Here is a 13,401-nt window from a genome sequence, read left to right on the forward strand (position 1 = left end):
TAATCATATATGAGATAATATTTTTATTTTTATATATGTAAATTATGTATACATATATATATATATATATATATATATATAAATTAATTAAAAATATAATTATATTGAATAATTTAATTATATATTAATAAATAATAATGAATCATTTTATATATATATATACACATACACACACCACACTATTTAATTCAAAGTAAAAATTCATGTATAATAACTGCGTACATAATCTGAAAATAAATTCATAATAAAACAAAATTTGAATTTGAAAAAAATCTGAAAAATAAACAGATTTATGTAGATTGCAACTTCTTTTTGTCTCTAATCCTATTATAGTATTTTTCGCAAACACTTGTTTAAATGATATAAAAACGTATTTATGAAATACTTATTTATGAAATGTATTTATGAAAGTGATTTTCCTTTCTATTACTAATAATAGAAATGCAAACACTATAATCCGTTTACATAATGTTTGCATGTTTTGTTTGACAGTTCTAGCTTTTTTTATTATTATGCAGAAAGAGCAAACTAATAAATAACTTCATGCGCTCAGGCACTCTCAACACCGTCAAAATAAATGTCCCTCACACCATCATAATATCCGCCAATGACATAATTAAAAAATGCAAAATAACGGCAGATATATTGGTTGACTATTATAATAGTATATAAAATATGCTTCGTTTTTTTGGTGTAATTTGCTACAAAAATTATGCCTTTAAATTCATACTATTTCAAGGCAACTGAAAGACTATTTATGAAATAATAGTACAAAAAAAAAAAAAGTCATTGAAAGCACTCATTTTATCAACCCATTATCAACCATGACACCTCAACACAAGTTGTGTTGCACAACTAGTGCACCAAGACTCCCAGAAGTTGCTTATATGCAGAAGTTTTTTATGCATATTTTTTTAACAGTCCTTTAATATCAAACACAAAGTTGGACACAAATTTGCACACAAGTGACTTACAAACAGACTGAGAAAGGCCAGCGCCATGATGGAGGTTACGAGCCTAATCGAGGTGACTCTCTAATGAGCACGCTCTCTCTGGGATGGCAAGGGACCAATGGAGATCAGGTCACAGGTCAAAAGTGCAAGACAGAGCTGAGAGCTGTCATTTACACACTGGTTGGAGTCACATCCGAGATCTCGCTATGTTTATACGCTCTGTCTGGCAGCAGCCAATTAATGTATACCTGTAGCAATCGAGAGCTAGACGAAATTGTGTGATATCTGCTGCTCTGAGAGCGTGCCGTAAGCGTGTATGTCTACCTGGACAGGTTTCTTGCGCGAGCCCTCGTTGTTTTCCGCCTCCTCGTGTTCTTTGCTGCCCTGGGGCAGGTTTGAGTAGTTGGCAAGACTGCTGAGAAGAGACGATACCATGGGAATTGTGTCCATCTCCTCCTGTAGAGTAAACACACACACATACAGAACAAATATTGTAAGCATTAAATAATTCAAGTAGCTTGTGAAGAACATCTAAAATGTCATGTTTACATGTACAGATTACAAACGACTAGCTCAGAGGACAATTTTTGCTCAGAATTTGCTCTTTAATAGCTCATGAGACCCTCAGTTGTGTTTCGTTTTCATGTTTAGTTTAATATGTCATAATATTCGTACATATTCAGAAAAAAATAAAAAAATAAAAACAGAAACAATCAAATCACAATAGGAGTAAAGAGCTATAAAATGGCTGCATATATCAGCTCAGATAATTTGATCTAGTGAGAATGTGATAAGAAGATGCGTACTGTGCACTGTTGCACGTCGCAGAAATTGAATTCACAGTTATGCATTTGGCAGATGCTTTTATCCAAAGCGACCTGTATTGCATTTAAGATATACAGTTCATGCATTCCCTAGGAATCAAACCCATATTGCTAGCACCGTGCTCTACTGTTTGAGCTACTGGAAATGCCATTAGTTTACATGGTCCTTCTAGTAAAACAGTATAGTAGTAAAGACGCCAGTAAACTGGGAAGCGATGCATACAGGTCTCACATGTGGAGTGTTTAAGATGACCTGTAACTGTACAGGTGAAATGGCTTACACTGCCGGTGTGTTCATTCACATGGGATCTTGGATCAGAGGACACCTATTTTTAGGGCCTGGATGACAGGGTTCGAGTGGTGACTCCCTCACACAACAGGAGAGAAATTTTAACGAGGTGTGCTGCACAGACAATGTTTTATAAAGCCTCAAGTCTCAAAAGTCTACAGCCCAATGTACCGTGTTCATCTGAAGGAATTTTCTGTATTGATTATTCTCATGTGCTTTACCTGAAATTGTACTCGACCGTGTCTTTTGAATTACACATTGCATTGTAGAGTTAAAGGAGTTTAATGGAAATTAATTTGGAAAAGGTACTGGTAATTTTCTGCTAGGACATTACACTGTGAAACTAATTTTTTGTTTAGTTTTGCTTTTATTTTTAATGTTTCTTTATGAAGTTTTACATGCTGAATATGAAGATCCCATTACTTATTGTGTATCATTTACAGTGCTCATGAAAGCATAAACAGTCACCAAAAGTGAGTCACCCAAAATTTCAAAAGTGTACATTGGATGATTTGAGTCTTTTATGACTAGACCCACAATGTTCTGGAATGTCCCAAAAAGCACTAGAATATTCTAGATTATTCCAGAATGTTACAGGAACTTCTAATGTTCACATCCTTGCAAAAGCAAAATATCTAAAAAAAAAAAACATGCAAAATTAGAACAAAAACGTATCTGTACTAAACCAATGTTTCATAATTAACGATAAAGTTCTAAAATGTACCTGACTTTAATATTTACCAAAATGTTGATGCTACTTGAAAATAAGTAGTACAATAATAATTAGCACCACAGAAGAACCGTTGTTTTTACATTGTATCTATTTATCGTTCCCAATATTTGGCATGACATTTCAAAATGTCTCACTTTCAACATTTGATATGTTATCTATATTCTATTGTGAATAAAATATAAGTTTATGAGATTTGTAAATTATTCCATTCCTTTTTTACTCACAATTTGTACAGTGTCCCAACTTTTTTGGAATTGGGTTTGTATATTTCTATCTATTGCTGTCTCTGTTTTGAAGTTATTTTTAATCAAAGTACAAAATGTTAATTAACAGGTTTAAAAGCACAAGTATTTCCAATTAGTATCTGTAAATGCTGGAATTACTTCATGTAAAACAAGTCTGAATATGGCTATAGACTTTCATTTTAAAGGCAAAACCATAACTCCATTCTAATATTTAAAGTTAGAGAACATATTTTGCTTTACAATGATAAAATACCATAAAATCATCTAATTGTGCATTTTAATATTCAAACTTGGGTTGTTGCGTTTGTTTACCAGATACATTAACACCAATGGCGTTTTATGTGTTTTTATTTTTTGTTACTATCTTTGTGCCATGTTGTTGTAATTATTTGTGATGGTCAACCCCTGGGTACATATTACAGGGGAAAAAATATACATTCCCTCAGGCCCGTGGCCTTACAGACTGTCACTGTAATGGAAGCACAAGTCCGTGGTACGGTGTGATTTAGCTCAATGCAGCGTGACAGACTGACAGCCATACTGAAATGCTCCAGAGGCTGAAGCATCAATCAAGCGATGACAGCAGGCAGCCGCTACATCGCAGTCAGAGCAAGGAGATCAGCTGTCAGTTCGCACACTGGGAATGACCACTGTAGAAATCAGACTAGAATTGGATGACTAACATGTAATCAGGATTTTGATTTTTCTATGTAGTGTAGAGGTTAGAGAAGCTGCCTTTATGAAATATCACAATGCCAGATAAAAGGCTTAAATGGAAAATGCTTCAGATGCTTCAGTTTTGCATTTTATGATGAGAAATACCTGTGCAGAACAAATGAATACTGTTGAAAGCTTTAATGATATCACCCAGACACGAACACATACAACAGTAGAAAAAAAACCCTGATCTAAATGTCACGATAATCCAGTAATGTTAAACTCTAGATGGATGGATGAATGATAAACACAATGATATAACAATGGATGGATGGATGGACAGAACAATAAATAGTATGAAAGATAGAACAACAGAATGGTGGATGGATGGATAGATGTATAGACAGAAGGATGGATAGATAGAATGATGGATGGAAGAATGGATAGAACAATAGATACTGTAGAATGATAGATATCATGATAGAACGATGGATGGCTGGCTGGATGGATGGATGGATGGATGGATAGATAGATAGATAGATAGATAGATAGATAGATAGATAGATAGATAGATAGATAGATAGATAGATAAACAGAATGATATAACAATGGATGTATGGATGGATGGACAGAACAATAAATAGTATGAAAGATAGAACAACAGAATGGTGGATGGATGGATAGATGTATAGACAGAAGGATGGATAGATAGAATGATGGATGGAAGAATGGATAGAACAATAGATACTGTAGAATGATAGATATCATGATAGAACGATGGATGGCTGGCTGGATGGATGGATGGATGGATGGATAGATAGATAGATAGATAGATAGATAGATAGATAGATAGATAGATAGATAGATAGATAGATAGATAAACAGAATGATATAACAATGGATGTATGGATGGATGGACAGAACAATAAATAGTATGAAAGATAGAACAACAGAATGGTGGATGGATGGATGGATGGATGGACAGAAAAATAAATAGTATGAAAGATAGAACAACAGAATGGTGGATGGATGGATAGATGGACAGATAGATAGATCTAGATAGAGCTTCCTAGCATGAGTTTCATGAACTTGTGTGTAACAGAAAGGGACTCGTTGTCAGCTTTAATATTTCTTCCAACACAGTCCACTCAGTGACATCGCTGTGCCGTCTGGAAACAGATGATTAAATCCAGAAAATAACACTTCGTTTGGTCATGTTTGCTGGCTTTTTCTGAAAAAGAACTGACACTTGGGAGTGTGTCAAAAAATAACAGACAAAGTGAAGTAACATCAGAGTTCAGCGCCCAGCCCTGTCTGACAGAATGAAGACCCTCTGCTATGATGGAGTTGTCGAACAGTCAAATCTGCTCTTTCATTGGCTCAAATATTGTGACACATTGTCAGGGATTCATCAGTGTTAGCTACACGGGACAATGTTTCACAGGGGCCTATAAATAGAAACGACTGGCAAAAACTCAAAGCAGTCTGAGGCTCAGACATCGCACAGACCGCACACACACAAAAATAGCAAGAGATTTCACAAAAACCTCAGTCTGATTGCTTGGCTTCATGCAATTTCATAGTGCAGTTTTTGTTTTTGTTTGGTTTTTAGTTTTTTTTGCCAATTTCCAGGTCTGAGACACTAGACAATATTTACAGCATCATACTTTTTTCATACCCAAAGCAGCTTACGATGCATTCAAACTAGCATGTACTTTAGTGTTGAACGCACCATGTGCTAACATCTACAGAATCTGACAAGACCATAGACAGAAGATCAAAAATGATGGTGAAACAACTTGTCGTTCCAAACCATTTTTTACCTTCTTTTTTTTTTGTAGCACAGAAGAGAGAAAGTTATACAGGTATATACAGTTGATACAAGCTTCGGAGCTTCCGTGTTGAGCGTAACATGACTACATTCTCGTATTTGGATTACCCGAGTTTGTTTTATTGAACCTTTTGATTGTGGACAACTGTTTGAACCTTTTTCATCATCTTCCTCTGAACCTAATTGTGCCTAAAATATAAAAATATAAATTTTAAATGTAACCGTATAACTATCTAATATTTAATTATGTTATTATACTTTAAAATATATAAAATGTATTAATTTATTTCAAATTCAAAATTAAATGTTTTTTTTTAATTATTAAAATTTATATTTATATTGTTTTAAGATATAATTAAAGGATTTAATTTAAAATGTTTTTTTTTAATTATTGAAATTAATATTTATATTGTTTTAAGATATGATTAAAGGATTTAATTTAATTCAATATCAATTTAAAATTGTGGTGGTGTAAACTGCGAGTCACACAATTAATTAATGTTAATACTGCAAAATGTATGTGAAGGAATCAAAATGCCTTGAGCATGTAGCCTAAAACATAAAAATATTATTTTAAATATAATAAATATAAACTATGTCTCATATTAATTTAAACATATTCATTTAATTTGATTAAATGCATACAAAAAACATTTAACTATTATTTATATGATTTATTATTTTAAATTATTATCAAATTAATTACATTTTAAATTGTAGTGGTGTTCAGCTGCACTCATCTCATAAATATGATCACTTCATGATTTTTTTAATTATTATTAAAACTGTAAAAATTGTGGTTGTGTTCAAATGCACTCATCTCATTAATACGATCACTTTAAAGCAGAAAAGGCTGCAAAATAAGCTGTATACTGCCTAGCTAAATGACACATCGCCACTTCCACAAAAGTGTGACCAACAAAAGCTTGCAGCAGGAACGACCTCGCCATAGCAGGACCGGGTCTTGTGTCTCTATCATGAGGTTTTCATCGTTCTCTGACTAGACTCTTCAGCTAGCAGGGGATCTGAATAGCGACAGTGCACACAGCGCACAGTTGCCCTTGACTGCTGATCCCAGACCAGTTTGATCTTTCCTCTCATTATGTTTGGTAAAGCACCAGAGAGAAGCTTTGCTAATGCACAAATCTGTCCAAACATCTCTGGGGTTTGTGTGTGGCGGCGTTCAGAGTAACAGCGTCTGTGAGCGTTCATAAGACGCTCCGCTGCGGTGACCGGCCGCGTGCATCTGAAGAGACACTGTTTCATCACTGCTGAGAAGTGTTTTAGAGAGGTTTTGTGACAAACGGCTGCACACTTCAGCTCACAGATAATGATTCATGTGGCAGAGGTGGCCTGAACCTCTCACAGAACAAAACATTAGAGTGAGAGCTCGAGGAAGATGTCAAAAACTACACTTTTACAAATTCTGGAGAAAATGTGAGAGGTTTATGTCTCACAGGCATGATGCTAGAGTGGTTACTTACTGGTCTAAGACAAACAGCCCAGCTGCAGGACTCTAGGATCTTCTAGTTAAATGATATATGGAAAATTCATAATATATTTGCAATTCATTATAAAATTAAACAACATGAATATGTTTTAATCAAATCTGTAACAAATACATCAGTAATTTTATTGCTGTGAACCAGTGCTGAACTGTACTATATATATATATATATATATATATATATATATATACGTATACATATATTAGAGATGAATGATTGAATGTACGGATGGATAGATAGAGATATTGACTATCATTCAAAAGTTTAAGGTCTCTTCTACTCACCAAGACTTATTTGATCAAAATTACTGCAAAAACAGTAACATTGTGAAATATTATTACAATTTCAAATAACTTCTTTCTATTTGAATATATTGTAAATTATAATTTATTCCTGTGATCAAAGCTGAATTTTACTCCAGTCTTCAGTGTCACATGATCTTCAGAAATCATTCTAATATGCTGATTTGCTGCTCAAGAAACATTTCTGATTATTATCAATGTTGAAAACAGTTGTGCTGCTTCATATTTTTATGGAATCAGTGATTTATTAAATTTTTTGTTAATTTCAGGACTCTTTAAAGAATATAACGTTGAAATTAACAGTATTTATTCGAAATATAAATATTTTGTAACGTAATAAATGTCTTTGCTGTCATTTTTAATCAATTTATGCATTCATTTAGTATAAAAGCATTAATTTATGATTTAAGTATAATTTTATTGATCCAAATAATATTGTCAAAAGAATAAAAAATATTAAATTGTTTTAGTTATATCGCTCAGCTCTACCACAAGCGCTGCAGGACTGAAGTTTATTACTTAGTGTTAGTACTCTAACGATGAGCAACAGTAATAGTGACGCTTGTCTTAGCAAACAACACTAATGAGACCAAACGAGAGGAAAAGAGACGGGAAGTGTGATTTTGTGATGAAGCGAGGAAGTGATTCCAAAAGGGCTCGCTGTTGGCTCATCAGGACTGATTGAAGTGGGCTGTTGAATCATCTTGTGGAGTCGGGACAGGAGAGGAACACTGCAGATGTCCAGTTCCACAAATTAAAGACACACACACACTCTCTGCCCCAGGGACCGGGCTCGGCTTCAGCCTGTCACAGGTAACAGCCATTGCTCTTCTGAGCCGATGACACAAGTCTGTCTCTGACTCTCTTCACTTCTTCCCTCTACAAACATCAACACCATCTCTGCTGGTAATTGCTAACAGCTCTGACGCTCTCACAGAATAAGGAAGAGAAAAATATACTGGGAGAAAAAAAGAGAAAGCAACAAATAGACCTCAAAGAGCAATGGAAAAGTGTGAAAAAGACAAACGAGAAGACATGTGAGATCCGCTCTGAGGAACAGGACGTGAAAAGCAGAGTAACTAGAAGTTTACTGAAGAAACCTTTGCACAGATTCATCATCCAAAACAGATCAAATTACAACATTTTCCAGCATTTATAACCAATTTCAGTGAGGTTTTATGCTGCTTTCGACTCGTGTTTAATATTATGGTATATTATATTTATGAGCTGAGTATGCATGAACAGCACCAAAAGCCATAATTACCTCTAGGATTTTCTTTGAGGCCTATTCATGAAAATCTCGACAGCAAAAGCTACTCGCTTCTTATTAAATTTTAATTTAGACTGTTGAAAGTACAGTTTAGTTTCTATGCATTTTGTGCGACAAAGAAAAGCAATAAAACGTTCTAAAAAAACGTTATCATTAAGATGATTTATGAGGCAACAAGATTATGTGACAAAACTACATTACCCATCATTCAGTGCTGCAGCACTACAATGATAAACTAGATATATGCATTGCATAAATGCATCTCATCTCTCTCTTTCTCTCTCTCTTTAAATACACTGGAAAAAATGTAGTTTAGAATCAATTTTCACTCAAAAAATCCTAGTACATTTTAAAAATAATCACAAAGAACATTAAACATTAAATTAAAGATGAAAATTCTGAAGTAGAAAAACACTGAAATAGTATTCTTTGTAAAACTTACTCCAATAAGTTTTTTACAGTGGAAAAAAGTTAAATCAATATTAAATTGCAGTCTATTTAACTCCTAATTTAAATCATTTTTAATCATTTCTGAATTTATAAGTATACAAAAAAATATTGAAAATAAATGCTCTACCAACAAAAGTGCAACCAAAAAAAACAAAACAAATAAGAAAAAGGTGTAACACTTTTTTTATTTTTCCATAAAAATAAAATCTAAAAATCTTGAAACAAGATACATTTACTTGAGAAGCAATATTGCATCGCATTGGCAGAATTGTATAGAGTCTTAACTTTGATAAAGAATATCTCTTTGGGTTTATGACTTTAGTCTTTGCAACTTCAGGGATCTTATCTATGCACAATCAGCTTGTAACACTCCAAAGAGAAAGGAAAACTTGAAATCGCATCATATGACCCTTTAAAACAAATGAAAAAAAATCCACCAGTGTAGTTAGACAAAATACTCTTAAATTCAAGTTGCAATCCATAAAAATAGTTCATAATATATTATAAAGTGTTGCATCTCAAGTAAGTTTATCTCATTTTAAGGACATTTAGATATTTTTAATTGGAAACTAGTCAAAAAAGACTAATTAAAAACTAGTTTTGCACCTGAAAGGTTTTAGTTTAGATCATATTCAACAAATCCAATCAGTCTGATCTGTTTTGCATGGGTTCATATACTGTCATTTTTCTCTGAATACGTCCATGTGTATATTTTACGGCTTTATTTGTGTACTGATGTTGGCTTCTTCTCTGGCAGATGTCCGCAGGTTAAGTCTCAGTGAGCGGCGGCTCTATTAAGCTTTTAAAAGCACCAATTTTCAGTGTGTGCGTGTGTGTGTGTACGAGGGTAAACAGCACATTTTGTAATAAGTCTGGCACTTCAAAAGGACCGTTTGAACCCCGTGGAATGGCCTCGCCTCGCTTCCATTTGGAGTCTCACAATATCACCTTTTTTGTGCTGAGATGAGGACGGAGCCTGACAGCCCAGGCGAGAACACACGGCCACAGAGATTTAGGATCAAACAGCTGGAAAATGAAGCCAGTGAGGAATAAAGTTGCAGATTGAAATGTATTGAATACACTTAGCTACGCAAGCAATTCAATATTCAGGCTGAAAAACAAACCAGTAAGAGCCATATGTGCTAAACATATAGAGAACTTGTAGTGGGAACTTTATATTATTCTATTTTCAAACTAAAAAAGCAGCATTGAATGAATTAAGCTTAAAATATTCAAGAATATTTTGTTTAAATGCTGACTTATGTGCTACATAATTAGCAAAAGTGTGTTGCAGCACCTTTATTGTATTACAGTTTTGGGGTTTTAGACATGTTTACATGCATTTTTACCAATTAAAATTTTTTTGTTTCTCTAATAAACAAGTACTGTGGTGGTATCATGGTAAAGTGTTGGTATCAGATGGTAATATCATTGTTCTTTGATATATGCCATGATTGTGATTAATAACCATAGTCAAATGCCTTGGTATTTACATGCCACTGTGCATTAAAGAATACCATGATTTTACCATGAGACAAAAACCTTTAAGAGTGAATTTCATCAATTACATTTTGAAATTGTATTCCCCAAAAAATGTCACAGTGTAATGTGAATGGTTTTCACTTAATACAATGCTAATCGTATTTCAGTAAATCTCATTAAAAGCATGTCAAATTCAAAATCTAAAATAAAATAAAAATGATGATATATAAATAAATAAATTAATTAATTAATACATTTTTGTATGTCCTTTAGGGGTGAATTTCATCAAAGCTGTGAAGAACATGCCTTGGTCAAATTTTATTCAAAATAAATAAATAAAATTATGCAAACATATTTATTTATACACTGTGACATTTTGGGGATTTTTTTTCTTTTAGATTTAGGGTTAGACGTTTTTCATGAGATTGACTAGTAAATATACTATTACAAGACGAATGCAAATAGTGCAGAAATGCACAGATGTCTAGGGTTAGTATTTAGTTACTATGTTCAAGAGACAGATGGTGAGGTAGATGTTCTATTTACTGCTTATATTCACTCTGTCACTGTTATCACTGACTGTGTGAGGCGTGATGCACGAGCACAACACAGATAAATACAGTTTGATGTCCTGCATCTCATGCATATGAAGAAACAAACTCATCTACATCTTGGTTGGCCTGAGGGTGAGCACATTTTCATTTTTGAGTGAACTATTCCTTAATTGATTTCTTCTGGTTAGTACTTGGTTGAATGTACGTTCCTGGTCTTCATGTGTACAATTTAATAATAATAATAATAATTATATATATATATATATATATATATATATATATATACAGTATATATGAGCTTCACTCATAAATACTATAAAAAGTATCATGCTACAAATTTCTGATGTAAATGCTGTTCTGTTTCAGCAACAGCTGAATGCAAATAATGCATTTTAAACTATTCTACATTTTAAACCATTTCTCCCTTTTCATTATCTCAGACATCCTATTTGTCATTGACCCATAAATGGAAATACAACACAAACAGAAACAATGTGAACTTACAGTCTATGGAACTTTTCTTACAAGAAAAGTCCAAGATCATGAAAAACACATGACTACATACAGCCACACGTCACAGTGTTTTGCGTGAACACACGCATGTCACGCACAACGGCAGCCCGTCTCTCACCTTTCTTGGATGGACAGATGGCGTCGACCACTGGAGAAAAACGCACACAACACACACAACTTCAGAACATAATCATCTACAACATTCATCAACACACACCAAAAATAAAACAATTATTATGAAAATGAAAGTGATTACAAAATAATGAATTTCACATATTACTGTAAAACCATAATGGAGGCTCACACCTAGAAAATGTGTTGAACGAATAGATCACCCAAAAATTAAAGTTTGCTGAAAATGTACTCACTCTCAGGCCATCCAAGATGTAGATGAGTTTGTTTCTTCATGGGAACAGATTTGGAGACAATGGATCATCTGCAGTGAATGGGTGCCGTCAGAATAAAAGTTCACAGAGAGTTTGCAGCTTTTCACCTCACAAGACGTTAACTGATGGACTGGAGTGGTGTGGATTATTGTGATGTTTTTATCCGCTGTTTGGACTCTCATTCTGACGGGCCCACCAATTCACAGCAGAGGATCCATTGGTGAGCAAGTGATGGAATGCTACATTTCTCCAAATCTGATGAAGAAACAAGCTCATCTACATCTTGAATGGCCTGAGGATGAGGACATTTTCATTTTTGGGTGAACTATTCCTTTAACTGTACCCAAATTACAAATGCCAACAATGTTCAATAACAAAAATATCAGTATGTTTGCATGTACAGAATGACAATATTTGATAATTGAAAGGGTTGGAGATGATTTATGCACATTAATGAGTAATCACCCAGCCGTATTTATCATTCATCTCATAGCAGACATTCACTTGATGGCTGGAGCTCACCAAGACAGAAAAATAACATCACTCGCATGTGTGTTCATGATTTTTGAAACATGCATTTGTGCATATTTGCTTTGTCCAGCATGCGCAAAAACCCCCGTGACAGGAACTTCCACTAGAAACCACATTTCAATGGGATAAATCAGCAAATTCAGTGTCAGTTTCTTTCTGTTACTCAACAGCTATATAAAGAAACTATATCTTGATATTTTTTAGCCTTTTGACATTATTCAACATAAATCTCAAACATATTTACGGTACAATTTTTTTTTTAATTTACAAAATTCTTTGTGATAAATGAAATGTCACCAAAATCACCACTAATATTTTCAGTCCTCAATATATCACCCAGTCCTCCACACATACACACATTCAAACCCCCACGTGACAGTGAGCTGAACTTTCACATGATCGTCAGTGGCAGTGGTTCAGAAGTGCTTTAGCTCAGAGATCCTCAGAGAACAGCACTCAGCTCCTGACAGTGAGGTCCTTCAGATCCTCTGTCCCTCCCGCAGCACGGCCTGACCCTTCTCAATATTCACTAGGGTCTTTGTGGTAATCAAGCGGCTCTCAGAAGCTCAGCTTATCTCCACAGTCCCGGTCTCTGCTCTCATTCTCTCGTTCGCTTCAGCAGCAGCAGGTAATGACAAAGGAACTGTCTCTGCTGCACGTGTGAATGAAGCGAAGTGCTCACATCAAACCGAGCTGCTTCCTCTTGCCAAAACCTCAAGCCTCTTTTAAGGCAGCTCTATTGTTTCGCCTCAGAGTCGGTGATGGTGACAGGGATCTTTCTTTGTGCCGTCATACAATGAAGTACTGTTTTTGCCCAAAAGACTGCCAACTCATAAGAAACACACTATAAACCTGCCGTAATTTTCGGAGACG

At 34.4% G+C, this 13,401-nt stretch overlaps 1 protein-coding gene across 1 annotated transcript in view; it reads right to left on the reverse strand.

The window, feature by feature from the left end:
• Window positions 1-13,401, reverse strand: part of LOC107587628 (solute carrier family 12 member 5-like) — a 93,258-nt gene that overhangs the window by 46,671 nt on the left and 33,186 nt on the right. Inside the window, exons 3-4 of the mRNA XM_016275476.1 lie at window positions 11,677-11,759; window positions 1,278-1,409 (exon numbers count right to left, since the gene is read on the reverse strand). Of these exons, the coding sequence (XP_016130962.1) occupies window positions 1,278-1,409; window positions 11,677-11,759 (215 nt within the window). The remainder of the gene's footprint in view (window positions 1-1,277; window positions 1,410-11,676; window positions 11,760-13,401) is intronic.

This window comes from Sinocyclocheilus grahami, unplaced genomic scaffold (assembly GCF_001515645.1).
Source record: "Sinocyclocheilus grahami isolate Dianchi unplaced genomic scaffold, SAMN03320097.WGS_v1.1 scaffold94.1, whole genome shotgun sequence".
NCBI lineage: Eukaryota > Metazoa > Chordata > Actinopteri > Cypriniformes > Cyprinidae > Sinocyclocheilus > Sinocyclocheilus grahami.